The following is a 27,468-nucleotide window of genomic DNA, read 5'->3' on the forward strand; positions in this document are numbered from 1 at the left end:
AAGCAAACCCTCAACATCATATTTTATCTGTAAAGACTTCAGTAGACACAAACACACACCTCTTTTAGATAAAGACTTAAAGACCATTATACCATTATCATTACTAAAATAAAATTTAAAATACTTTAATATTATCAAATAGTGATTCAGTACTATAATTTTCCTCATTGTCTTGTGGTTTTTTTCCAGTTAGTTTGGGTTTAGGATCCTTTTAGGATCCATACATTGTACTTGATTACTGTATCTTTGTCTCATTTAATCAGTAAAATTTTTGGCCCCTCTTATCTTTTTTTCCTGCCATTATTTGTTGAAGAAATTACATTGAAGGCTGTAACACTAAAATTTAACAAGTTGACTTTGGTCCTATATTTATATTTGAATTCATATTTGTTGCTATTCAAATGAAGTTCCTTTGTAGAAGTGAGAATCTAATTATTTTTATTAAATTCTATGTCCCACCAGAAGTCCACAATGAAATGGATGGTATTGCTATCACATTAATAAGGGGTTCTACCAGCAAATGCATATTGAGTGTTTATAATCCTCACAGCACTTCATGGGGTAGCAATTATTATTCCCATGTTACAGGCAAGGAAACTGAGGCACAGAGAGGTTAAGTAATTTGTCCAATGTCACTAACTAGGAATTGGTAGAACTGGGATTGTAACCTATTTGTCTAACATCAAATCCATGCTCTTAAAGATAGCTCTGTTCTATGAGCTTAAGCTTTTAGAAAATATCCTCAATATTAGACATTGGTGTCCAGACCCAACTTCCATATTTTTCTAGGTTTTTTTTTTAAATAAGTATTTCTCAAAGGGTGTTTTGTTGGCCAACAGGAGAAATGCAAAATCTCTGCCCCCTACACCAGATCTCCTGCATTAGAATTTTTGGGAGGGGGAGCAGGGAGCCTGTAAAGAGTTCTCCGGTTTTCTCCTATGCCAGCCCAAGTGTGAGAAGTACTGTGTTAGACTGTACCAGGTTGGTGATAAGGCTGACTACTGGATTCTTCTACCTACTACTTTAAGGCCAGTTTAGAGAGATATAAACAGAGTTGCAATTCTGGATATGTCTTTGGATTTTACGACCAGGGAAAGGCATAATAATAAATGCTTCTTTCTCTTTCTGAGTCTCTTCCCTATTTATCTTCTTTTCCTCTATCTTTTTATGAAAAATGTTTTTATGGTGTTAGAGAGAGAGAAAGGGAGACAGAGAAACACCACTGACCCGTTGCCTCCTGTGCACATTCCCACTGAGGACTGAACACACAACCTGGGCATGTGCCCTAACTGGGAATTGAACTGGTGACCTGATGATGCAGGGGATAATGCTCAATCAATGAGCCACACTGGCCAAGGCTCCTCTGTCATTTTCTCATATACTTGATTTTCTTTCTTTTCCCATCCCTACTTGAAATTTGTGCAGCTATTGTGTTAGTTTAGAACCCTTGGGTAGTGAGAAATACATGCACAGTGTGCTAATGTACCATGAGAAATCCTTCCCTCTGTGCGTTTTGTGTAAAGTTGGCATGGCAATTATCTATTCACCTCCAAGGCTCAGCCCATGGCATTTCCTGGCTGATCCCCCATGACCATCCCTGTTTCCCAGACAGAATCAGTTACAACCTCATTTCCTTTATTCTGGTAGCTTGCACACATGCACACCTCACACCTGTACCAAGGTACGAGTACTTATCACAGGGGACTGTATCAGGTATTTAAGTGGCTGCTCCTCCCCCCAGCCCCCACATTGGTGGCTCTTTGAGGGCTGTCACTAGTTAGTTACTTTATCATGTGTTCCCATGTCTACCACACAATGGGTAATAAATAATTTCTGAATGAAGGCAATGAATGCAATGAGCCTTTGCTTTAGCATTCATGCAATAAGCCTGGTGTCCATAATATGGAGGTGAGGAGTGTATAAAGGGTGGAGGGTCACAGGTGATGGTACAGAGAGAGATGAACAAGCATCGTGGTCTGATAATCGCTGTAGCCAGGCAGACCAAACGCAGGTGAAGACGTGTCAGATAAGAGAGAGCACTTCCTGCCCATCAAGGCAAAGAGTGGTATAACCACTTTGTTAAGACTTGGTCAAGATTCCAAGGGGAGTATTCTGCTTGTCCCTCTGGTCAAGTTTCACCCCAAGGAGATTGGGGACAATGGAGGGCAGAGGAATACCAGATTTGAGCACAAGATTTGTTTCTAGTTCTGTAACACATGAAAAAGTTTTACCCTTGGGAAGCTTTATTCTAGTAAACACGTTTCCTATTGCCTTAAATCAACTTCTAAAAATACTAGTTATGTTTTCACTATGAAAGTAATATATGCTCACCGTTAATGATTTTAAATATACAGAAAAGTTGCAAGATAGAACCATCCATTATTCCATCACTCCCCAAAAAGCATGATTAATATTCCTTATGTAATTTTTTCTTTGCAGTTAGGAATAAAACTCTACACATTGATTTAATTGAAATATATATCTAAAATTTTCAAGCACTTATATATGTAAAAGGCAATAAGTGATGTGGGGTTGTGCAGTGTTACATAGGGTTTCCAAGAGAATGGCGTAAGTGAACAAAATGAAAGTTGCTTGCTCTGTGTCTAGTTAAGGTTGGAGAAAAGTCTCAATCATTTCATAATCTGACTGAAAATATTGGCAATGACCGTTTAATCTAAATGTTTTTCTCTTTAGAAAGTGTATTTTTCTGGAAATATGTAAATAATTTCCTCTTATTGCTTGGCCGGCATGGCTCCGTGGTTGAGCATTGACTTCTGAACCAGGAGATTACAGTTCAATACCCAGTCAGGGTACATGCCCAGGTTGCGGGTTTGGTCCCCGGTGTGGGGTGTGCAGGAGGCAGCGATCAATGATTCTCTCTTATCATTGATGTTTCTATCTCTCCTTCCCTTTCCCTTCCTCTCTGAAATCAATAAAATATATATTTTTAAAACAATGTCCTCTTATTTACAGAGCAGGCATGCCAAACTGATCATAGTTTTATTCATTTTGACATTAAACTTCCATTAAAATTATGCAATTTAGTGGACAGGTCTGAAAAAAACAAATGTTTTGCAGATTAGCAGTAATAGATATGGTTTTCACTGATTAGCCTGTTGACTGCATCCTAAATTCAGAGTTGCACAATGGCTGTTGGATGTACCTTTAGGCAGATTTATTTTTGTAGCATTTGGAAGTGTAAAAAGAAAAGAAGAGAAAAGAAAAGAAAGAAAAAGACAAAGGAAGTGGTTTCCTCTTCACTAAAAATAAAAGCATCATTTATTTTAAGAATAGTACTCAGTATATTTTACATTAGTCCATTTAAATGGCAAGCTGTTATTAACAGGAAGCAAAAGCTATTTGCAACACATGCAACAGGGTCATCATTAACTGTGCAACCTTTCAGACATGCATTCTAATTTGGCTTCATTACTCCTGCTATTTTTTAAGCTCACTTGATATATTTTAGGATGTAGATCCCAAACAGGGAAACCAAAAAAATGTTCCTTGTTTGTGCTAATGTTATAACAATAGTTTATTGGGAAATCCTTTTAAGTAGTAAAACTTAATATTTGAAAATTTATAATGATGATGATAAAGCCTATAAATGAAATTATTTTACAAATTACATTTTCTATGTAAACTCAAGCATATGAAGACACTGTTGAAGTATATGCATTCCTTTGTTTTATATCCCAAAAGATACAGTTTCTTAGCAAGTAGCTAGGGATAAAAATTTGTAAACTTAGAACATCACAAAAGAAAATGAAAAATTTCTAACTATCCCTCTTCTATTCAACTCTACTGGCAGTCCAAGCCAGTGCAATGAGGCCAAAAAAAGTAAAAGAAGGGACAAAATTGTTATTTGCTGACAATATACCTCTTTAGCTTCAAAGGCCAAAAGACTTAACTAAGTTACTAGAACAAGAAAGAGAGTTCAATAAAGAAATTGAATAAAAGTTCAACATACAAAACCCAATGCAGATTATAAGTCTATCTTCAGCCATTACATTGGCAAAGACAATAACTAGTGTTGGCCAAAGTGCAGAAAAATGAGCACTTTCCATACTGTGGTTGGAGTATATTGATACAACAGTTCTGGAAGACAGACTATATTAATAGCCTTTCCATTTTAAATACACGGGGACTTATAAGCCTTAATTCTATTTATTCATCCTGAGGAAATATAAAGGGCTGTGGGAAAGGATATATGTATAAGACATTCACTGAATTTTTTGTTTATATAAACACAAGTATTGAAAACAGCCTAAGGGTATTACTAATAAAAGTTCATTGATTAAATTATGGTATAATTTCTACAACTAAAATTCCTTCAGGCATTAAAAATGATGTAGGAATAGAATGTGTAATGATTGTACTATTTATAATGCTCCTAACATATTAGATAAAAGAAACATTATAAAGCAACAAACCGGTTGAGTTCTTCCCAACCACATCTTGTAAGCAAATCTGACCAGTTAACAACAGAGGGAGAATCTGCCTGAACTGACCAAAAGTGTCCATACTTTATGTCGGTGAGAATTTCACTTCCATCATGTTGAAATTTTAAAATAAATTTGTGTTTTCTGAAGTTGTGTACAATCCTTACTAGAAAATAATGTACATAATTTTTTTTAAACAGAAATTGTTTTGTAGTTTTTATTTATATTTCAAACATATATTTTTATTGATTTCAGAGAGAAAGGGAGAGAGAGAGATTGAAACATCAATGATGAGAAAGAACCATTGGTCGGCTACCTCCTGCACAGCCCCTACTCTGTAAGCTTGGGATCAAGCCAGCAACCCAGGCATGTGCCTTTGACTGGAATTGAACTTAGAACCCTTCAGTGCATAGGCTGACACTCTAGCCACTGAGCCAAACCAGCTAGGGCTGCTTTTGTAGTTTTTAAAACAGCTTTTAAGCTAGTTTACATTCAATATTATTTTGTATTAGTTTCAGATGTACAGCATGGTGAGTATACAATTACATACTTTACTAAGTGTTCCTCCTGATATTTCCAGTACCCATGTGACACTATATATAATTATTACAATATTATTGGCTATATTCCTTATGCTGTAGTTATAAGTAATTTTTAAAACCACTTCCTTAACAGTTCAAAAAAGTCATTATTCAAACTCAGGTAGTAAAATATGAGATGAAAGATCTTGAAAATAATTGCAGAGGCGCTCATTTTGACAGAAATAAATTACAAGAAAAAACAGCGACTAAGTTAAGCCTCAGGCACTGTTTTGTGACTTAAAGTAAGATTGAGGTCTGAATTATGAGGTTCCCAGGAGACAGAATAGGAACCCCGATAGCTTCAAAAAAGGAAAAGGAAAAGAATGCAGAAGAGAATGAAATCAGTGACAGCTGCTCAATACTTTTGTGGGACTCACAGGACATGTAACATTAAAGTTTATTGAACCATAGGAGTCCAACAAGATTAGCATCTTATTAATCAAAGGAGGTTAGGATTTTAACAGCATGGAAAAAATTGGACAACTAATGCAAGTTGAAAGAGCTTTTTAAACCAAAATACTTATTTGGTCTTATAAATACCCCCAATTCCTTAATTCTTCCATTTGCACTACATTAGAGGATCTTCATATGTTAAACATTTTAAATCAACCATTAGTGAAGTATTTTCCATGGGATTTTAAAAATTAAATATTGTTAGTATCTTTTATTATTATAGGTATCCTTGAACTCATTCAGTTTATATAATCAAACCTAGTTAGGCATTCACATGATATAAGAGAAATTGTAGGTACCTCTATAAAACCCATCATATTCTGTATTCTTACATTGTTGAACTCCTCTTTGTATAACTTAAAATAAGTCAATATTTTTTGCAGTCATATTAATCATACAGGTTATTATTTAAGCGTATCAAGTACAAAAATCTCTCCCATAATCAGTGCAGACCCTGTCAAAACATCAAATTAGTTAGGTTATTCCTTTCTGATAATCTTTGGGAAATAGCCAAGGAGACTAAACCTCTCATACAAAGCCCTTTTCAGCTGTCTAAATAAATCTATCTCTTAATCTGAAGGAAAAGGCAAGTTTGAAAATCTGATATCTTTATAATTTTTCATGTAGTTAAGTGTTTCCACTTAGTAACTTTGGTGTCCCATAATCCTTGGAAATTTTTACCACAAAATTTGAGTTTAGAAGTATCTAATCCAGTGTTAGCCTGTATCTTTGGATTATAAATAGATCTATTTGCTTCTTTACTGAGAACATAATAATACTCATACAACAGAATGCAATCCGTGAAAACTATTCCTATCTGCGGATCAAGCCTTTTGTTGGAGAGATAATTTAGTAGACTAGGTAGACTAAAAGCAGCGGAATGCCAGTATCTTAATAAATCATGGCTTAAGAGAGATATAAAGTAACTTGACAATTTCCTATTAAAAATTCACATTGAGGGAAAATGCAAGTGAGCCGCAGGGCTCGCTGACGGTAAGGGAGTTGAGAGGCTGTTTGCAGAGTGAGCTGAAGACAAATATCAAAGGATCTCAGCTAAAGGACAGTGTTGCAGTTACTGAACTTTCAACAAATATACCTTTTGAAAGTCATAATCTTCTTCGAAAAGATTTTCCTTGTGTGAAAAATGAACTTTTGCCCAGTCAGCCTCTTGAATTATCAAAAAAAATTTTCCAGCTTGACCAAGACAAAATGACTTTTTCCACACTGAAAAGCATTCTAGGTTCTGTTCGCTCCACTAAAATTACCAATGGAATTCAAGGCAATGCAACAGGTTTTGAGTCTTCCATTTCTTCCAAGTTCAAACCTTTCACGGGGTATTTTGAGGGGTAATGATTTGACTATTGGATTTGAAGGAATTCACAAAGCGAACTAATGGGAGAACCACACTTGATAGTGGAATATAAACTTGGTTACTGCAATGCAGTATGCTGATCATGGAAATGGAGGAGTTACATCTGCTTATAATCATTTTTTTTTACTATAATCTTATGTATGACATATGAAAAAAATAAAAATTCACATTGAGGAAATACTTATAATAAACATCATATTTTAGCCCTGCAGTTTTTGTTTCAAGTGTTGTCATTTAATTTTGAAGAGTATTAGTTGATCTCTTTCTTTAAATTGATTTAATAAAGTTTTATTTTTCAAAACGTGCAGCTGGTGGGACCTGTTGTTCGTGCATCTTCACCAGCAGCTGGGGCATCTCCACCTTTGGTGTTTCTGGTGTAAATTGCTTGAACTCTGTGCTTTGAAACTAGTTTTAAAAGTCCTTTACGAAGGAGCTCATGAAGGGTTGGCCTTGAATCTTTAGTTTCTCAGAGAAAATAGCTGGGGTTATAAGCTTATAGCTGGGATCTTCCCTAGAGAGTTTGTCATGTGTTGCTTTGTCAAACAAAACTAGTTTATTGAGCTTGTCCTGAGCTTTGACTTTGGACCATGTCTTCTTTTTGGCTTTGCCCCCAGATTTGTTCACTGGGTCTTTGTCTTTCTTGGCTGACTGTCCAGCATTTTTCTTCTTCTTTTTAAAAATCTTTATTGTTGAAAGTGTTACATAGGTTCTCTTTACTCCCCACCCCGCCATTAACCTCTGCATTTTTCTTCTTTTTGTCATCCTTGGGTGGCATAGTGAAACTGGAAGAGCAGCTGCTGCCATTGCTGCCTTGATATACTGTCCAGTTGACCTCTTCTTATTTGCCAGACAATCCTCAATGATATTACAGGTTAAAAAAAAAAAGATGTGCCCACAGTCCTGACCTCAAGGAACTGATCATCTAGCCAGTGGGACAGATATTTTTAATATTACTTTCCTTTTCATTCAGAAAAAAGACTGAAAAGATACATTTAAAAAAATTTTAAATATTTTTTTATTGATTTCAGAGAGGAAGGGAGAGGGAGAGGGATAGAAACATCAATGTGAGAGAGAATCATTGATCAGCTGCCTCCTGCATGCCCCCTACTGGGGATCGAGCCTGCAACCTGGGCATATGCCCTAACCTGGAATTGAATTGTGACCTCCTGGTTCATAGGTCGATGCTCAACCACTAAGCCATGCCGGCTGGGCTAAAAAGATGCATTTTGAATGTAAACAGTGACTATCTCTGAGTAGTAAGACTGCATTTGACTTTATTTTTCTCTTGTGTGTTTGTGTATATGTGTCTGATTCATATTTTTCAAATGTACTATTACAACATAATGTTGTTAATTATTTTATGGCTCATCTAGATCCTCTGCTTCAGGGCCTCTCATGTGGCTGCAATGGCAGGGCTACACTCATCTTGAGGTTCCACTAGGGAGCATCTACTTCCAAATTCACTCTGCGGTGGTTGGCAGGATTCAGTTCCTTGTGGACTGTTGGCTGGAAGCCTCCCTCAGTCCCTTGCCTTATGTGGAACTCTTCATAGGGCAGCTCCCAACCTGGTAGCTGGCCTCCATCAGAGTGAGCAAGTGAGAGAAGCCCATCTTTTGCAATCTAATATCAGAAGTAACATCCCATCACATCTGCTGCATTCTACTCATTAAAAACTAGTCCCTTCCACACCCAAAGGATGGACTACCAGGAGATGAGATCGTTGGCAGCCATCTTAGAGACAACATGCAAAATTACATGCAAAATACATTCACACCCTCCCAGAGTTCCAAAAGTCTCACTGCACTGCAACATCAGCTGGAAGTCTAAAATCTCATCACTGAAATCAGATCAGGGTGAAGCTCCTCAGTGTAATTCCACGTACAGCTCCTGGAGCACAGTTCCTCTCCATCTGAAGACCCATGACGGTAATGAGACAAGCAAGCTGTCTAACACTCCTAACAAATAATGACGATCAGGCATGAATAACCACAATAAGACATTCCTGTCTACAAAGGGGGGAATGGAGATTCAAAGGAGTCACTACATCCAGCCCATACCCAAGGGTAGGGGATTATGCCAGGGCTCAAAAACCAGGAGGTGGGATCACTGGGGGCCATCTTAGAGGCTGCTTACCACACTGCCCTTCTATTTGACTCTAATAATAAAAGAAGTAAAATTTTAGATAAATATTTTATGAAGCTTGAGGTATAGCTGATTTTTAAATATATACTGCATTGCTGTGAGTTTGTACTGCAATTTTTTTCTTTGGCTCAGGGTAAAAATTCTTTTGGATTGCAAGATTATTGGAGGAAATTGCTTAAAAATTATATCTTCCTTTGTCATGACTATAGACCTGATCATTAATTTTCAGGTTGTTCAATTTTCCAAACATTTTCTAAATGTTTTCCAAAAGGTTAATTTAGCATCTCATACAGCTCCATACTTAATCCTCTAGTTGGATTCTGTATTTTTTCTTCAATTTAGCAATACACCTTGCATTTGCATAAAAATCAAATTACATTCCTTGGTGAAACATCAGTGTCTCTAAATTGAGTACAAAAGCTGTTCTAGTTTCTTTTTTACATTACTGACTGAACTAGAGAAATAACTTTTCCACTATGCTGCTTAGTTACTATATAAATCTATTTTTTCCTAATCACACATTTTCTCAAAATACCAAAAATGAAGAAGTGTGATAAAAATGAGCAGTTGCTGGTAGACCAGGTTCTACATCAATTACCTAAACACTGAATAAATATAGTCTCAGATAAAGAACACTGAAATTTTGCTAAATGTACAGTTTGAGTACTTCTGATTGAGCAATATGTACTGGATGCTTTGTGATATTTTGGAATCTAATTTTAATAACTGAAAATACCTATAAGTATATACAAACTAAGGCATAGATTAGGATAGATTAGGAATTTTTTTATTTCTGTATATTCTTAGGATGATGTCAAAATAACAACAGTAAAAATTTAGAGCAACATACAGTGGTATCTGTGGAATCCTTAAGATAACTGCAATATCTTTAATAATGCTTCACATTTTTATTATTTTATGGTATTTCTATTTAAGAATCATACCCTTTTTCCTTATATAAAGAAATCTATAATTTTGTGGATCATCTATCCAAAAATGCAGAGAGAACAAATATAATCAGTACTTAATTAACAACTGACTAGTTTTTTTTTTTGTAATATAAACATGCTATTCCCTTATATCAGTTTTTATCTTCAATGACATATGAAAGATCTAAAATCAAATTGGCTGTCTCCACAGCCACTTGTAGGCCACTGAGCTTAGCAGTGAAACAGTCCAAGGTCAGGTTGTTGGCTGAGCCCACAGCTTCATGTGGAAGGCACGGTAGTGGTGCAAAAGGATGCCGAGAAGTCCTTAAGAAAGACCAGTTGAGTTCTTCCCGGCTATTGTGTAGTCCGCAGCCACATCTTGTAAGCAAATCTGGCCAGTTAACAATAGAGGGAGAATCTGCCTGAACTGACCAAAAGTGTCCATACTTCATGTCAGTGAGAATTTCACCTCCATCATGTTCTAAAGAGCCAGTGAGAGATTCTAGCGCAGTGCAAAATGCTTCAGTAATTAGTTGAAGTTCTGTTGAAGTACATCCACTATCTTTGAGAATGCTTTCTGGGTCATTGAAAGTCTAAAGAGTAATTAAACAATTAAAAACACATACAGAGTAATTAATGCTATAAAAATGTTTCTGAAAAACAGAATGCTTGCTTAAACCCTTATTCATAAAGTTACTACTTACTTTCAATTTACTTAGGGGTTTGGCACAATGCTAATGGGCATATATGAGTCTGCTGACCAAGCAATAATCCTTTACTTGATTGTTTATAATAAAAATGTATGCTACCAGTCATGTTATCAGAATGAATGAATCAGAATAAACCCCACAATCAATGTATTCTGAATGGCTGCCCAGTAGTGCCTACTTAATATATGAAAAACAAGGCATAATGCTTGTATTATAGGTCTTTATTCACAGGAAGAAGTTGCTGAAGACTATGTCTAAATAAAGTACTTATTTATATTTGGAAAAATGTTTGAAATTTGTTTCAAATGAGAACACACATATTACTAAGACAAAGATCATTTAGGAATGTATGCAATTTTTACATCAATGTTTAAAAATATTCTTTCTCTTTAAATTAATTAAATTAATGACTTTAAATTGTTTTCTGATTCCACCATCCTAAATAGTTTATCCTAGAAATTCCATGATAGAACAAAAAGTAATATACTAGCAAACTAATAACTGAATGATTATTAAAAATTTATATCTTAACTACTTAAAATCAGAGACGACATTTTTTTTTTATCCAGCAGGTTTGAACCAGATGAGATCATCTCTAAGAATATTATATTCCCATTTTGTCTTTTTTCAAAATCTTAAAAAATATGTTCTTTATTAATTTTAGAGAGGGAGGAAGGGAGAGGAAGAGAAACATTGATATGAGAGAGACACGTATCTGTTTGTATCCACTTTCAAATAAAGGTCAGTATTTATGAAATAATTAGAACTATTATGCACTAAGTTTATCTATTGTTAGGAAATGGTTTCCTAGATTAATAAAAAAATTCTTTTTGATAGAAGTAATACATATCATAAATGGATACCAATTTTAAAAATATAATAGAATTTAATATTTGGAATGCTTTAAAAAATAAAATTAATTCTTTTCTTGATGATCCAGAAAGTATTAAAGTATTTTGTAGAATCTTAACACTTTCCTTGTGAATATCAATTACTATTGTACCACAGTACTGAGATCCCTGATATGATAACTCCCATTAACAGAACGCTTATTTCAACATGCAATGTTTAGAGAATACTCAAAGAATGTGATCATTTGGTAATGGGTTATATTAATAATAATCATTATGATAAAGATATTTCTTACATTTGTAAGTGTTATTTTCCTCAAGTGTTTTCCAATACAATATCTGATTTGGGTTGCAGAGAAATTAAGCAGTAAAGGCTCCAGGGTATTCTGATTTGGCTTATCGTCTCATAAAATGAAAACTGCTGAGAACAGATAATCTGAGAAGGACTATTGAACCTACCTTGTGTCTGATATAGGCTGCCAAGTGAGTTTCGGTACAGCCACCTCCCAACAAGACACACGGTTCCTTGATTGTTAACTGCAAAACATGCAGTGCTGTTTGACATGTGAGCTACAAGACAAAGAAATAACCAGAATCAGACAGTGACATCAGATACACAAAGAAATACAGCCATGCTCTCAAGAACCTGATTTTAATTGCAAAAGAATAAAACCTGTGCTTCCAAGGTTATAATGTGATGAATACATTTTAGGTTTAATAAAGATTAGAGACTAAAGAAAAATACCTTAGCCAAATGTTTGTTTTCATGGCCAGATTAATATCATCTTTCATATATACTTAGCTCTGCAAATTGAGATTCACAAATGAATGGCCACAAAGTAACTTGGTCAGCAAGATTTATTAGTACTTTTACTAAAAAAATATTTTAGTCTAAATCAGTGATGGCGGCCGAACCGGTTTGGCTCAGTGGATAGAGCGTCGGCCTGCGGACTGAAAGGTCCCAGGTTCGATTCCGGTCAAGGGCATGTACCCTGGTTGCAGGCACATCCCCAGTGGGGGGAGTGCAGGAGGCAGCTGATCGATCTCTCTCATCGATGTTTCTAACTCTCTATCCCTCTCCCTTCTTCTCTATAAGGAAATCAATAAAATATATTAAAAAAAAAATAAATAAATCAGTGATGGCGAACCTATGACATGCGTGTCAGAGGTGACACGCGAACTCATTTTTTGGGTTGATTTTTCTTTGTTAAATGGCATTTAATATATAAAATAAATATCAAAAATATAAGTCTTTGTTTTACTATGGTTGCAAATATCAAAAAATTTCTATATGTGACACAGCACCAGAGTTAAGTTAGGGTTTTTCAAAATGCTGACACGCCAAGCTCAAAAGGTTCGCCATCACTGGTCTAAATAAATAGCTGATATACTAGTAAAACTTATTTCAAGTTGCTATGGAAATGATAATATAGCTGCAACCCAGCAGTAATAAAAAGAAAAACACAGAGACCTTTAATATTTATCAAGGGTATATAACCTTGAGCATACATCTTCAAGCTTGTGACCAATACCATAGGTTATCACTTTCCTTATATAAAAGTTGCATGTGGCCCTAGCTGATTTGGCTCAGTGGATAGAGTGTTGGCCTGTGGACTGAAGAGTCTTAGGTTCAATTCCGGTCAGGCGCACATGCCTGGGTTGTGGGCTCTATCCCCAGTGTGGGGCATGCAGGAGGAAGCCAATCAATAATTCTCTCTCATCATTGATGTTCCTCTCTCTCCCTCTCTCTTCCTCTCTCAAATCAATAAAACTATAGTTTAAAAAAAAGTTGCATGTGTTATTGCTGGTAGAGAACAAACTCTATTAAGAGGTGGATGATGGGTATTACTGGAGAACTCAGTATCTAAGTGAATTATTCATACACATTTAGCATTAAAGAGTACATAACTCAAGTTAATTTCTTATGAAAAGTTCATATGTTAAGGACCTTTAGATTATTTGCAAATACTAGAAATAATAAATGGTAACATATGCCAGGTTGACTGTAGTGTCTACTTGTGACTTTAATACTCTCATTTTTTGTTGTTTTTGCTTTCTATACCACCAAGGGAAGTTATGGGGGTGGTGGTGGGGGGAATGTTGCTCACCAATGTGAAATTATACCTTTCTGAATAACTATTTAATTCCTGCCTCAGCCCCTAGATATGGAAGTCAAAGTTCATTACCTACCTTTAACTCATCCCAGGCAGTGCCATTTCTGTTGCAGAGAAGCAAGCTGCAGACAGTTGCTTTATTAGGAATAAGATGAAAAAACCATTTGAAGCCAAATTTTGCAGTGCACAAATCTTTCACACTTCCATAACTACTAGGAGAGATTGAGCCAAGGGAACCAATAGGCTGTGTTCCTATTGAAAACGCAAAATATGAGTGAAAATGGGAGTATACTAGTACAATCATTTAAAATTATAACATTTTTTCCTAGCCAATGTAAGCCCCATAAAGCATGTCATTTAAAATATGACATAAAGAATAAAGAACAAGATGCATCTTCTTAAACTCATGAAATAAGCAATATTTGGTTATTAAAATGATATACAAATGTAGCAAAGCAGAGGTTCTTTTAGTTCACTGACTTCTTTGAACATATTTTAGAAGCTTTGTTGTACTCTCTAGAAAAAGGGACGTGAAATGTTCCGTACATTTTCTGGGAATCCAGAATCTCTGAAAGTCCATTCATGAATTAGAGATTCAAAATTAAGAACCCCACTACTCTGAAATAGGGTGAAGTGAATGCATAGGCTATTATTTTTAAAAGACATAATTATTTTCACCTTAAATCATATAAATTAACCCATCCAAATAGCTGTTCGGGGCTCTATTTAGTGAACATACAGGATTTTTTTTTTCAACTCTTTATATGTAAACTAGAGGCCCGATGCACAAAAATTTGTTCAAGAGTAGGCCTTCCTTCCCTTGGCTGCCGGCACCAGCTTCCCTCTGGCACCCGGGACCCGGGCTGGTTTCCCTCTGGCCCCAACTTCATCAGGAAGGATGTCCGGAATGATGTCTGGAAGATGTCCAGTCTAATTAGCATATTACCCTTTTATTATTATAGCTACCTAAATGATGCCAAAATAAAATATGTAACATTCTAATTTCATTTTGTTATTCTTGGATATATTATTTTGCCTGCACAAGTAAAATTTTACAAAGCAAAAACTAAAAAAAATAGAATGAGAAGTTAGGATGACTGAAAGTTTCCAAAATCTCTAAAATGTATTGGAAGTTATGTAAGAAAAGAAATGACATCAAACTGCTATATAAAATAACAATTTAAGTTTAAAATCTTAACATTACTAAAATTGAGCAATGTACTCCTTTGGGTCAGTTTCCTCTTTCAAACCAACAGGGTTAAAACAATAATGTCTATAACACTTCCAGCTCAAAAAATTTATAAGAACCCAGAAAAAAAACTGAGTAATTTCACTTCTTGAGTGTCCTTTCTTCATCACTTCTGAAGCCTCAAAGAATAGGGATATTTGAATGATCTAAAAAAAACTTAAGGGAAAAATAAAAACCCTTCATCTTGTATAATTTCTCATGGTGGACAAAACAGAGAATCTATAGTGAAAGGATTTGACTTTATTGCTTACCAGCCACTGGAGGTGGAGTAAGTCACTCATGCCACTTAACTTTTCAGAGTGGGCTTGCCCATATGAGTAAAAATGGGAATATCTACTTACAAATAAACCCAATGTTAAAAAATGCTCTGTAATCCATAACAAGTTTCACACACACATCACCCATGCACAGTAACTCCACTATCTGCTCATGCGTAATATCTCCACTATTTAACCCAGATCATCAATAAATAGGGATTTTATGTAAATAGCTACATAAAATCCCTTTTATGTAGGGGGAGAAAGGAGGTAATGTTAACCTAGATATATCCTGGAAAATGAATTAGGCCCAAAATATATTTCACCTTTCTGTCTCAAAAGGTCTCTTATCCCAAGATCTAACACTAAAGCTCTGGCTATTAATACTATGTTCTAATTGCATATGGAATAAATAACAATTGTGGGCTGATGTGGAAACTCATTGCCTACTTATGATATTGTTTTTGTGGGAAAATGCTTCATACTGACTAAATAATCTGTAATACCTAACATTCATAACTGGAAATTACCCATTCATGAAAATCCAGCAAATATTTAAGTACATGAGTTTGACTCATATCAACAATGAGTTCCAGAGAACTATTTCCATTATTTAAAAATTTCCTCTTTGACAATCATTTGAGTCTTACAAAGGTAGGGCAGTAACCCAGAGATGTTATGTATTCAATACTTGAAATACATAATTCTCCTTTTTGATGACTTTAAGAGAAAAACCAGTGAACTTTAACAATGGTTTATTTAATAACTTAAAAAATACAATCCATCAGAATAAAATGACCATCTCTCTGACAGATTGCTAATGCAGTTGAAGAAATATTAATAAGTGGCTCAAATCAGGAACTTCCAGCTTGTCATTTTTCTTTGGCTCTAGTAAGTAAATGTCAACCTTACATCTGCTTTGAATTTATTGTTTGTGAAATACAGGGAATTTTTCCATTATAACTCTGCAAGTTACTATATTATAGTCAATTCAACAAACATTTTAGAACACCTACTGTGTACCAGACCTGCTGTAAGCTCTAAAAGAAAATGATGATCCTGGCTTTCTAGGAGCTCAGCTGGAAATATTTAAAGCTAGAACACACACACACACACACACACACACACTGACATATACACCGTGACACATACACACTTAATTAGGAACCACTATTTGGGCAGTATAGTTGTTTGCTTGAGTTACATAAGAGTGAAGAAAAAGGAATATTTTAGCTGCAAAATTACCTTCTGAATTATAACGTGACTTAAGAGCTTTGTAAAACTCAAACAGAAGAATGTTGTGTAAACTGTGAATCAAAAGACCTTATGATTATGAGGATGTTAGTCTTCCCAATAAGCTGTAAAATATTTGACAGTGAAGTTTTAGACTATAACAGACTCTGCAGTACATTTTAGAGCTGGGCAATACATAGAAAATAACCATAATCACTCAATCTTTAATAAGTGAAAAATACAGGGCTTTTTCAGAAATGTTTGCTGCCAGAAATGATACTAATATATGCTGTGAGGTTGGCAGCTTCTACAGTTTTTCAAGATGTTAACAGTGACAACATCAGAAATATCTCTGCCCCCCAAAATTGTAGTTTATTTACTGTAAGGGACAAAAGCTGAGTGTTTTTACCTGTCACTTTACTCAGGGGTTCCATCAGAGCCGCTCCAACTCTGTCTATGGCAAGAACACGATGCACACCGAGAAACTGTTTCAGAGATGGGTGTATAACTTTTTGGCACAAGACAAGATCTACGTGATCACTAACTAGCTGCCTTCCTAGGTTAAGTAACTGGTCCAGAACTGCATTTTCAAGAGAAACCCCGTAACTGACCACCACACTTCCTTCTCCAGTATCGGAAAGGTCTCCAGATAAAGACACACGAAAGAGTGCCACCTTGAGGGAATCTGACTTTTTGATAGGCAGTATCTTCATCAATCGAATTTCTGACACTTCAATAAGTATTCCAGGTAACACAGTAGAGTCTACAACTCTTTGACCTTTTAAAGGTACAATGATACTATTTCCTAAACTGATGTGGTCTCCGGCGTTTTCTGGAATTGTAAGCAAAAAGGCTCTCAGAATCAGAGTACTGATGTGGTCTACTTCCTTTCTGGTGAGCATACAGGCAGGTTTACTTGTTAATACACTGCGTACCAAACAGAGGAGGATCTGAGTACTACTAAAGTCGACTGGGATTCGACAACCACAGACCTCAGACTTGAGGTAACTGGTGCAGAGGCTCAAAAGATGCTTATTTAATTTAATGAGAGTGGTGGGTGTCAAGTCTAGTCTCTGAACATTTTCAATCAGGTTGCAGCAAAGAATGGCTGTGAATAGGCCACAATCACTGAAGCATGACACATGGTTCTGGACGGAAGTTGTCAGGATCTTTAAAATGGGGTGAGTGACGGAAAGGTTAGCGAGCAGGGCTGACGACTGTGAGGTGGTGCACACGGAGCCGCCAAGGCCGTTGTGCAGCTGCTTCAGCCTACCTGAAGGGCCATAGCACGATGCTACGATTCCTTTCAAGACCGAAAGCGTGGCCCTGACTCTCTCACTTGTCAGTGGTTCACTTTTACACAGTGATGGCTTTTTAGCTTCTAAACGAGACATCTCACTTCAGGCGGTAATTTGTGAAGACAGCTTTTATTTTGTTAACCATAGCTTTCTATTTATTTTAACATTTTAGGAAAGTATTCTTCAAGAATGATATGCACTGTGGTTATAGAATTAAATAGCTTCATGTTTATGAAGCTAATCAGCATGAAATGATTTAATGACATAGTAATTTCAAATTTTATTTTACTTCATTCTTTGATACTCTTTTGTTTGTCTCCGGACTGAGATTTTACAGATTGTTTTGCAGCCCACTGTATAACATATGTCCCAAGATGGACACCTATGAAAGAAACGCCAGCTACAAGAAGCCAGTTCTTCCTAATCCAACTGGTAGTTTTCATTTCTTCTTTCAATATCAAGCTCAGATTCAAAGCTGCTTCTTTCTATAGGAAATAAAAGTAAAGCATTTTAAAGAAATGATTCCAAAACATTTTATAGACTATAGTTTAATCATTTATTTTAAACTCTGTTCCTTCTTTAAAGAAAGAAACTACCAACTGGCACAAGCCTCTAGAACAGCAGTTCTCAACCTGTGGGTTGCGACCCCTTTGGTGGTCGAATGACCCTTTCACAGGGGTCGACTAAGACCATCCTGCATATCAGATATTTACATTACGATTCATAACAGTAGCAACATTACAGTTATGAAGTAGCAACGAAAGTAATTTTATGGTTGGTCACAACATGAGGAACTATATTTAAAGGGCCAGAAGGTTGAGAACCACTGCTCTAGAACATAAGAGATATAAATCAACTTAGACTAAACACCCACTCCTTTATTCTTCAATGAAACCCTCTGAGGAAAAAAGTGCTGACATTTCAATGATTTTGGAAGGCACAACAACACACCTAGAAAGCTTACAGTAATTTGAATATGAAGTGCTTCTAAAAGAGAAAAGCTACATTATAAAACTCATAGAACTTGATCTCTGAGTCTTAAAAAAGCCCCAAATGTACTTATTCTGTTATATCAAGATCTTATGTGGTATGTTTTTTTTCTGTAACTTTGGTTTGCTTGCAAACCTTAGGTCTCAATAGAAGTACATTTATTTATATCAAACCTTGCTTGTATATAATTATGAAGACAAGGTAACTGTTAGTATTCCTACTGCAGAGACTCCAGTGTACAGTCTATGTTTAGCTGTATTAAGTCTGCACAACATATTGAATCATCAAAGAACAAACCATGTTTTAAATATGACTATAGTCAGAGAGATAATTTTCTGTAGTTTTACCCTATCAATCAGTGATTTTCAGTTTTAATGTCCTACAACTAATCCTCCTCAAAACTTTGGTTAATTACAGTAAGTACAAAAGCCAGAAAATGTGCTAGATCATAGAGAAAAATAGGCTCTGATTTGCAATTCAATCTCAAAGGCTCTAAATGCTATAAAATGTTTTTATATTCCAAGTGCACCAGTTTCCTTAACAAGACTGTAAGTAGTGTGCTGTGAGGCATAAAATCTGGACACTTTAAATAAAAATCTTAGGCCATGGGACCTTATCTGTTGAGGTTTAGTGCTTTGAAGGAAGGTTCAGCCAATTATTAGCTATTGTCAGGAATATGCTAACGATGCTAACAACTTGGACAGTATTTAGCATAAATAAAACTCATCGAAGTTCTAAGCACAGACCAAAAAGGTAATGTGAAGATGTGCTAAGAAGAGGTGAAGAGAATGAAAGAATATTAATGTGGAGTGTTAATTTGTTTACCACGCCTCCCAATTTAGTTAAAGGCTGTAACCATGGCAACTAGGCCCAAATAAAGTAAAGACAATGATGGCCAGCTTTCTCCCTGTGATAAAGTTATAGTCATCTTTTTTTTATTACTGCATGAGGGGAGGAAAAAAAACACCAATGTTCATTTTATGCCAGGAGCAGCTAAGGTACTTAAATATTTCAATGGTTAGTTTAGAGCAGGGGTCCTCAAACTACGGCCCGCGGGCCACATGCGGCCCGCTGAAAACATTTATCCGGCCCGCCGGGTGTTTTTGCCGCCGCTGTGTGCATAGGAATTTGTTCATAGTTTTTTTTTAAACTATAGTCTGGCCCTCCAACAGTCTGAGGGACAGTGAACTGGCCCCCTGTTTAAAAAGTTTGAGGACCCCTGGTTTAGAGTCTGCAATATCTGTGAAATAAATTTAAATGAAACCTTAGTGAAGTGACTTCCATACATTAATTTGCATGTTACAACACACACACAGCACAAATCACCACAGAAATTTTGATCAATAAAACGATTTCTCCAGTAAAAATATTTTCAGTACATAATGGTGATATGTACTATAGAATTTCAGTGGAATGAAGTTAGCAGCTACATCTACAGTCTTGTAGTGAGACCAGTAACCACAGCTTTTAGCTGTTAATATCTTTATAAAATGGAAAGAAATCATTGAAAGTGTTGTTGACTCTCAAAAGAACAAGTTATTTTGAAGCAAAAACATTAGATACTAAGGAATGAATACAATTAGTTTTGTCTTGGGAAAAAACAAAATAATAATAATAAAGAAAAGAACCTTTTACAAGTTACAGATTTGTATGTTCTGGATGGATTTATGGCAAGAAGACAACTGCTCTTTTGAACATATTCATGATCCTGTTGACACTGCTACTAGGGAAAAGGTCAGGACAAGTAATGGACTGGCTGCTCTTTCTCTTTTCATCTAAATGAATCTGCCAGGTAAGTGTCAAAAGTCTCTGTGGGAGAAACTTTTCTAGAAGCAACTGTAGAATAGTATTTTGCCCGTGGATAATAAAATCAACAGGTAACTTACCAACTTAGGCTCTTTTTGAGAGAACTCTAGAGTTTTTAAAAGATAATGTTGCCCATTGTTGGAACACACCATTGGTTGGAACATAATATTCAGTTACAGATTAAATCGATTTACCTGAAGAATGCAACCCCGTTATTTCTTTTGGACGTGGTCCTTCGGAGGACTTGCAAGTGCCAGACTATCTGGCACAGGAACGTTGTCCTTGTTAGGTACCTGGAATATAGGGCTGCTTTTGATTCTGTGCCACCCCAAATGTATGAGCCCAACTAAAGGTACCATAACAATCAGAACTTTGTAGTCTCTCCAGAAGCTCTGAACGTTCATAGTACTTCAGCATCAGTGAACCTAAGGAAAGGTTAACAGTTAAAAGCGAACAAACAAAAACAATCCTTCAAATGACATCTATAAACCACCACAAGCAGAATATTGCATTCTAATAAAAGCTGACTATTAAACGTTTTTTGTTACAATATACTGCAATGTTAATTAACTTTTGAGATTATGTTATAAACCTAAGATAGAAGGAAATTAGGTGTGGGAAGCCTAAAAAGCATTACTAAACTTTTAGTCAACAATTGTAAAGGAGCATCATTACCTGTTGGAAAAGTTATATGAATCTTTTGAGTCATTCATGCATGGATTAATTTTCTTTATATAATTTCCTTACGTATGCAATAAAAGTTTAGATTCTGCATTCTTACAGGATGTAAGTGATGGTGTTTCAACTGAGACTGGGATAGTCATTCGTGGATTCCAACTGTAGCCAAAAAATTATGGCTTGCACTCTATGAATTAGGATGAATTAATACCATTTCCACATTTACATGCAGAACCACTGCATTTTAGATTGTTTACCTTTATTACTAATAACTCTACCCTACAGGGGTTACTGTTAACTTAGTTTACAGGAAGAAACTGGGGTTAGTAAATTGCTTGGAGTTACAAAGCCTGTTAGTATTTAAAACAGATTTTTTCCTGCCTGCCTTTGATTTGGAGCGTGGCGTGAGGTCCAGTAGTCTGTTCTGATAATCTGTTGGGTTTGGGAACTTGAGTCTAGACAACCTCAAAAGACTCCTTATACCACTCTGTTTCAGAGACACTCATTAGGCTTTAGCGATTAGCTTAGAAACTTGTGATGATGTGAAGGGACCCACTTTCTAGTTCTTTTCTGAGCACAGAACAATAAGGATTGCTTCATCATCTATGGGATACATCAAGAATTAGGTTCAATTGCATGTATATAAATTTCAGTATCATGAAATCTCTTATAGTACTTTTGTTTGAATGCCATTAGAAAAATGTCTGAACACAATTTTACTTATTCCCTTTAGTCCAGATTATAAAATATAACACCAATGAGCTAAATATCTGAACTATCTTTGTGTTCTGTGCACATATATTAAAAATAAACAGAAAACTTAGGAGTTAATGTCTATGCACATATATTATTTCCACCATTAGAAACCATTTCTCCCCAAGGTCCAAATTCACATTTTATAAGGACATTGTTGCTAAACTTAAACTATTAGATGGAGAAAACATGGCCTACTTTTTAACTGAAAGTATTGTATGGCCTTTTCCTTTTCTTTTTAAAAAATATATTTTTATTTCAGAGAGAGAGAGAGAGAGAGAGAGAGAGAGAGAGAGAGAGAGAGAAACGTCATTGATGAGAGAGAATTATTGATCAGCTGCCTCCTTCATGCTCCACACTGGGGATCATGCCTGGGGACCAGGAATTGAACTGTGACCTCCTGGTTCATAGGTTGACACTCAACCACTGAACCATGCTGGCTGGGTTATCCTTTTTCTTTTCTAAACTACTTTGGTATCCTCCACACTTTGTGCAACATCTAGAGACCATACCTTTTATTAACATGCTTATGTCCTATTTTTGGAGAAAGTCAATCACAGATAACTATATCATGATTACATTTCATTGAAGCCCACCATGTAAAGGCCTTTGGAGCTGTTTGAGGATAAATAATACAGTTGGGGGAGGCATTGGATGTTTGAGGATAAATAATATAATTGGGGGAGGTACTGGGTGATTTGAAATAATGAGGGGAGAAGTATTCTAAGGGTTACTTCCTAGAGGAAAGGAAGGACAGACAGGTGCTGCACCAAAGTCAACTGGCTTGTGTAGAATGACATGTGGCATTTTTGTCCACAATGTACCTTGAATTAAAGATTTAGAAGAGATTATCATTCATATCCAGTCTCCTCAATACCTAAGGTGACTTTAACATGTCACTCTCAACATGAGACTATTGAGTCACAGTACTTGTAATAGATAGCATTTCTGCTATTCACCATTTACTTCTCCTTGATCACTAACATACTATTAGTCAGCTTTATCCGGAATTATAAACTTTCAGAAAATAGCTTATAGAAAAGAGTGAGTTGGTTAAAAGGCTATAATAATAAAGTTGGGATAACTCAATAACTAAAATCCAGAACAAATTAAACAGCAATGTCTGGGAAAGTACTATTCTCTCCATTAAATCCCAGTAATGTGATGTACTCTGAACCTTCCTGGAGAAGAGTCTCAAATTATTTTCCTGTGCTCAATGAATCTTTGGGTCATCCATGGGTTAAGGACAAAGGAGGCATTCTATTTTATTTATATTGTGTTTAAGAGTTTATTCTTCTTATTCATTAGAATAACTTAATGACCTATACCTCTTTTTTAGGATTTAATTTAGTAAAGCCTGGGCATCAGTACCTATTTTTGTTGAAAACTCATTATTTGCCAAATATCACTAAGGCCCAGTAACAGCACTTTCTGGTTAATAAATGATGGACTGATTTAATGATTAATTACTTAAATGCATACACAACACCTACATGCCACTATTTCCTCAAACTCTCCATATCTCACATATTGATTTGGCTAATGGGGATGAGAGAGCTGGTAATTATTTTCTGACAATTATTCTGTTGTCCTTTGAGAGTCTTGGAAAATGATTAGGATCAGGATGATAAAGTTTACTTTACAAAGTACTTTTACGGTCTTCATACAAAGCAGCCCATCTCCACCAAGCAAGATAGAACTAGCACTCTTAACCGTTTGAGTCCCAAGCAGCGCAATTGCGCTGCTTGGTATTTCTCGACATAAAATAAAACAAGCGCTATCACGCTGTTTGGGTCTTTTCGTACTCATTTAGAGAAAGCGCGGTTGCGCTGTTTGGGATTCTTCGACAGTGTTTTTTCAATACCCCCTGGGACTCAAACGAATCGTATGTTTTCTCGACATAAAATCTCAGCAGCGCAATCGCGCTGCTTGGGACTCAAACGGTTAAATAAGACAGTAGCCTTAATTTATTTTGTTTTCTTCACTTAATAGCTTTCCAGTACATTACATGTATTCTATTGCTTAAATAACCAACTTCCCAGGGCTGGACACAATACACTTGACTAGGGCACTATTAGCTTTAAGAAAAAGACAATAAAGGTTTGAAATCTGACATTTAATGTAGTCAGTGAGATAATATGTTCTTGTTTTAGTCATATCCTCTTATGGAGCTTTTAAGTACATTTTGGGGATACAATTTTGATTTAACTCCTTTTTACTTTTCAATTCTTCTGTGAGATTTTTCAAAATGAACATTAGCATCACTGCCCCTTTCTAATGAATATAATACAGACTTACTTTTAAAAGTTAGAAAATATAGGAATAGGAAAAGAAAGCTAAACGCATCTATAATCTTTTTGGTTTTAACAAAAATATATTATACACGCTGTTTTGTAATCTTTTCTACCCCCAAGAACATAAATCTTCATTATGATTTTTAACAGCTGTAAGCTTTTGATTGTATGGAGATATCCTAATTTGACAGGTCACTGATTGATAGACATTTGAGATTTTTTTTCAATGTTTTATTGCTAAATATGTTATGGCAGTAATTATTCTTGTAAATACTCTGGAGCCCAGGGTCACAGACTCTATAAGTTGCTTCTCAGGATAATATAAGAACCAACTAGATTTTTTAACGACTCATTTTCCAAATAAACTTACAATTTATTTTTAAAACTCTGACTTTTGCAAAGTTTTATGGTGCAGAGCATCAAAGAAACTGGAAAATCCAATGTGGGAATGGAAAATTAAGGTAGGGTGTTCCCCCCCTCCCCCCCACCCCCCGCCAAAAAAAATGTATATACACTTTGGTAACTGGTAGTTCAATTTTGAAAATAAAATGTATTTTAATTAACACTGCCTTAATAATTACTCAAAGGGTGTGTATACATTTTTGGGGGACACCCTATAAAATTTATCTTGAGATAAATTTCCCTCAAAACACTTAGCAAGTCATTCCAAGTGATATGGAACTATTTTATGGGCACCAGAGATTCCTGAGTCTGAAACAAACATTTCTCAAGAATGTGCTCAATATGATCAGGTTTTATGAGCAATGACGGGTTGGTCCCTAACGTAAGTTAGTGCTTGTTGTTCATTCATTGAGCTTTTCTTGGAGTAAAGCAGCAACAGAATTGGCAGCAGGAAGATAATTTTTCCTTCTTACCCTCCTGTAGTGTATCTGCCACTCCCCTTTCCTTATCTTCCCTGAATCTTCTTTCAACACACTCCTAAACAAACAAATAAAAACAGACAGTATGGGACTCTTTAAGGAAGATGGAGAGCACCAAAACAAATGAAATTAGAGAATTTCAGATAAGTAAAATAGAAAAATATTAATGGTTTTATACATTGAAATGCCCTTTGTTAAGTTTAGAAAATGTTGAGGCAATCGTAACACAGATTATGCTTATACTCTTCTTTAAAAAAAAATATACCTTGCATTAAAAAGTTTTCAACATTTTTTATTTTGTTTTCCTAGCAATTATATGAGACTACTTTAGAAATGAGGAAATACTAAATGATTGATTGCAAGATTAATGTCAGTTAATTGTGGAACTCAACTTAGATTTCTCAGTCCTAAAGGTTTTAGCTGATATTCTATTAGGCAACTTTCAAAAGTTAAGAATCAGCGTCTCAACTTTGGCAATAAGAGTCAATTAGAATTTCCAGTGCCTGATGATGGAGGAGAAGAAAATTCTCAGTGCATGGTGCTAACTTGTGTCACTGAGGTCTACTCTCCAGTGCATTGAGCCTGGCTTGTTCTTCTGACTCTTATGTCCGGTATGTGAGAGGTTAGCGGCAATCTTGTGCCACTTTGTCCAAAATGAGAGGGCAAGAGTCTATTATCCCCCAAACATATGCCTGGGACTGGCTGGACTAATTCAGTTCAGTTTTCTTTAGCTTAATTCTTAGTTCTGAATAGCACCAGATTAATGAACAGAATGGGGAGAAACTTGTTATATCTCCTCATTAAAAATACTGTGATATGAACATATAAAGGCCAAGAAAGGAAAACACTGAGATATATGCTTCTGACCACGAATACTCTCTAAAATTAAGGCATTACTGTGTCTACAATGGCAACCTTCCCGCCCCCTAATTTGTATCTCAGATTATTGTCTCCTCAATTTCTACCACTAAGGCCTCTGACAGGCTTTCTTCAACTTGTTACATTCCAAGCTAAATAAAGGTTGTTTTTTATTGTTGGTGTTTGTCTTTTGGTGATAGCACTGCACAGTAAGGTGAAAGGAAAAAGGCAATTAAGCTTCCTAGAAATTCCTGAACAGCCTGACCTTAACTATCAGATTACTCTTTCTATGTAGCATTATGTCAAGTAAAACCACCACGTGTTGCTATTAGCATCACTAAATTACGTTTACAACAACCTGGATGCAGGAAATACACTGTAAAAGGGTCCGTTTGCCTGTAAAAGGGTTTGCTGGGCGCCATCTGCTGGTCTTTTGGACACATTGTCAGATTCCTTTTTTATGTCTTCATTGCTGCTCTGCTTCAAGTACTTGAAAAAATAATTATTTTTAAAAACTTCCACCCAATGTACTTTAATCATGTAGAAAACACCAGACAGACTGTTAATTAATTAACCCAGCTCCTGTGATTGTGACATATGATGAGGTTTATTGAAATTGTATGTCTTTCTTTTACAACGACAATGTGTAAACACTTTAGGTATTTGTGAATTCTTCATTCCTGAATTTCAATCGATGATGCTAAAAACAGTTCTCTTTATCCTCAATTTTTTTTGTGTGTATGTGTGTACACATTAGAAAGGACTGCATATTGTCTCATGTTTATTCAACTGACATGCTAGAAAACAAGTTTCCTTCCCCCCGTAACTACACATCACCAAAAATAACAGTTTTGCTGAACTTTTCTGGTCTTCTACAAACAACACACACCAAAAACATTACTGTCAACTCCTGATGAACTAAATGGATCATACCTGAGTTCTAAAGTTTACATTCAGTAAAATCCAACCACCGTCCCCATCCCACCATTCATGGTCAACTTGACCTACACTCAGTAGCTGGCCTGTTGACAGCACAGCCTAGTCAGAAGTGGGTCAGGAGTAGTCACAGAGTACAGTATAGGTCAAAACAGTTATGCATAAGTATTTTACGGTCTCCGCTACCCCCCTCCTCCATTACCGTGTAATCAATGTATTTAAAACAATATACTGATAGCATCATGAATTTTATATGGGAGCCTTACTAATAGTTGGCAATCCAAAATGTGAACAAAGAGCAAATGATTAACAACTAATGAGGAAGAAAAACAGTTTACTGGCAGCCCGTGGCTTATCAAAAAGGTTGAAGTGTACTTTATAGAGTTTTTAGAGTTTATGAAGTTTATAGAGTTGCGTGAGAATCTTTATATCCCTTCACTGTTTTTATACGTAGTTGCTATTGGATGCTGGGGTTGGTGGGGGAAAGGAGAGTGGGTATCGTGCAGATTCCAGACTGTTCCAGATAAAATATGCAGTTGACTGGGCCCATAATGCTACAGCAGGGACTCTATGTACCCCTGGTCAGCTCTGACTCTCTAAAGGGCTGATTTCCATATTCGTCATTTTTGAGATTTCTATTG

The 27,468-nt window shown here is 35.8% G+C and overlaps 1 protein-coding gene and 2 pseudogenes across 5 annotated transcripts in view; 1 reads left to right on the forward strand and 2 right to left on the reverse strand.

The window, feature by feature from the left end:
• Nucleotides 1-2,563: 2,563 nt before the first annotated feature.
• LOC102429991 lies at nucleotides 2,564-6,928 on the forward strand (annotated as a pseudogene).
• A 215-nt stretch (nucleotides 6,929-7,143) lies between these two features.
• On the reverse strand, nucleotides 7,144-7,623 carry LOC111825848 (annotated as a pseudogene).
• A 2,132-nt stretch (nucleotides 7,624-9,755) lies between these two features.
• Nucleotides 9,756-27,468, reverse strand: part of MKKS (McKusick-Kaufman syndrome) — a 23,168-nt gene continuing 5,455 nt past the window's right edge. For 3 of the 5 annotated variants that reach the window (XM_014455113.2, XM_014455114.2, XM_014455115.2), the window contains exons 2-7: nucleotides 25,028-25,091; nucleotides 20,622-20,852; nucleotides 16,743-18,116; nucleotides 13,671-13,846; nucleotides 11,940-12,050; nucleotides 9,756-10,512 (exon numbers count right to left, since the gene is read on the reverse strand). In XM_014455113.2, coding sequence (XP_014310599.1) covers nucleotides 10,072-10,512; nucleotides 11,940-12,050; nucleotides 13,671-13,846; nucleotides 16,743-17,727 — 1,713 coding nt within the window. In that variant the 5' untranslated portion in view covers nucleotides 17,728-18,116; nucleotides 20,622-20,852; nucleotides 25,028-25,091 and the 3' untranslated portion in view covers nucleotides 9,756-10,071. The remainder of the gene's footprint in view (nucleotides 10,513-11,939; nucleotides 12,051-13,670; nucleotides 13,847-16,742; nucleotides 18,117-20,621; nucleotides 20,853-25,027; nucleotides 25,092-27,468) is intronic. The other 2 variants (XM_014455116.2, XM_023753183.1) reach the window with 1 other exon arrangement.

This window comes from Myotis lucifugus, unplaced genomic scaffold (assembly GCF_000147115.1).
Source record: "Myotis lucifugus unplaced genomic scaffold, Myoluc2.0 scaffold_42, whole genome shotgun sequence".
Classification (NCBI taxonomy): Eukaryota; Metazoa; Chordata; class Mammalia; order Chiroptera; family Vespertilionidae; genus Myotis; species Myotis lucifugus.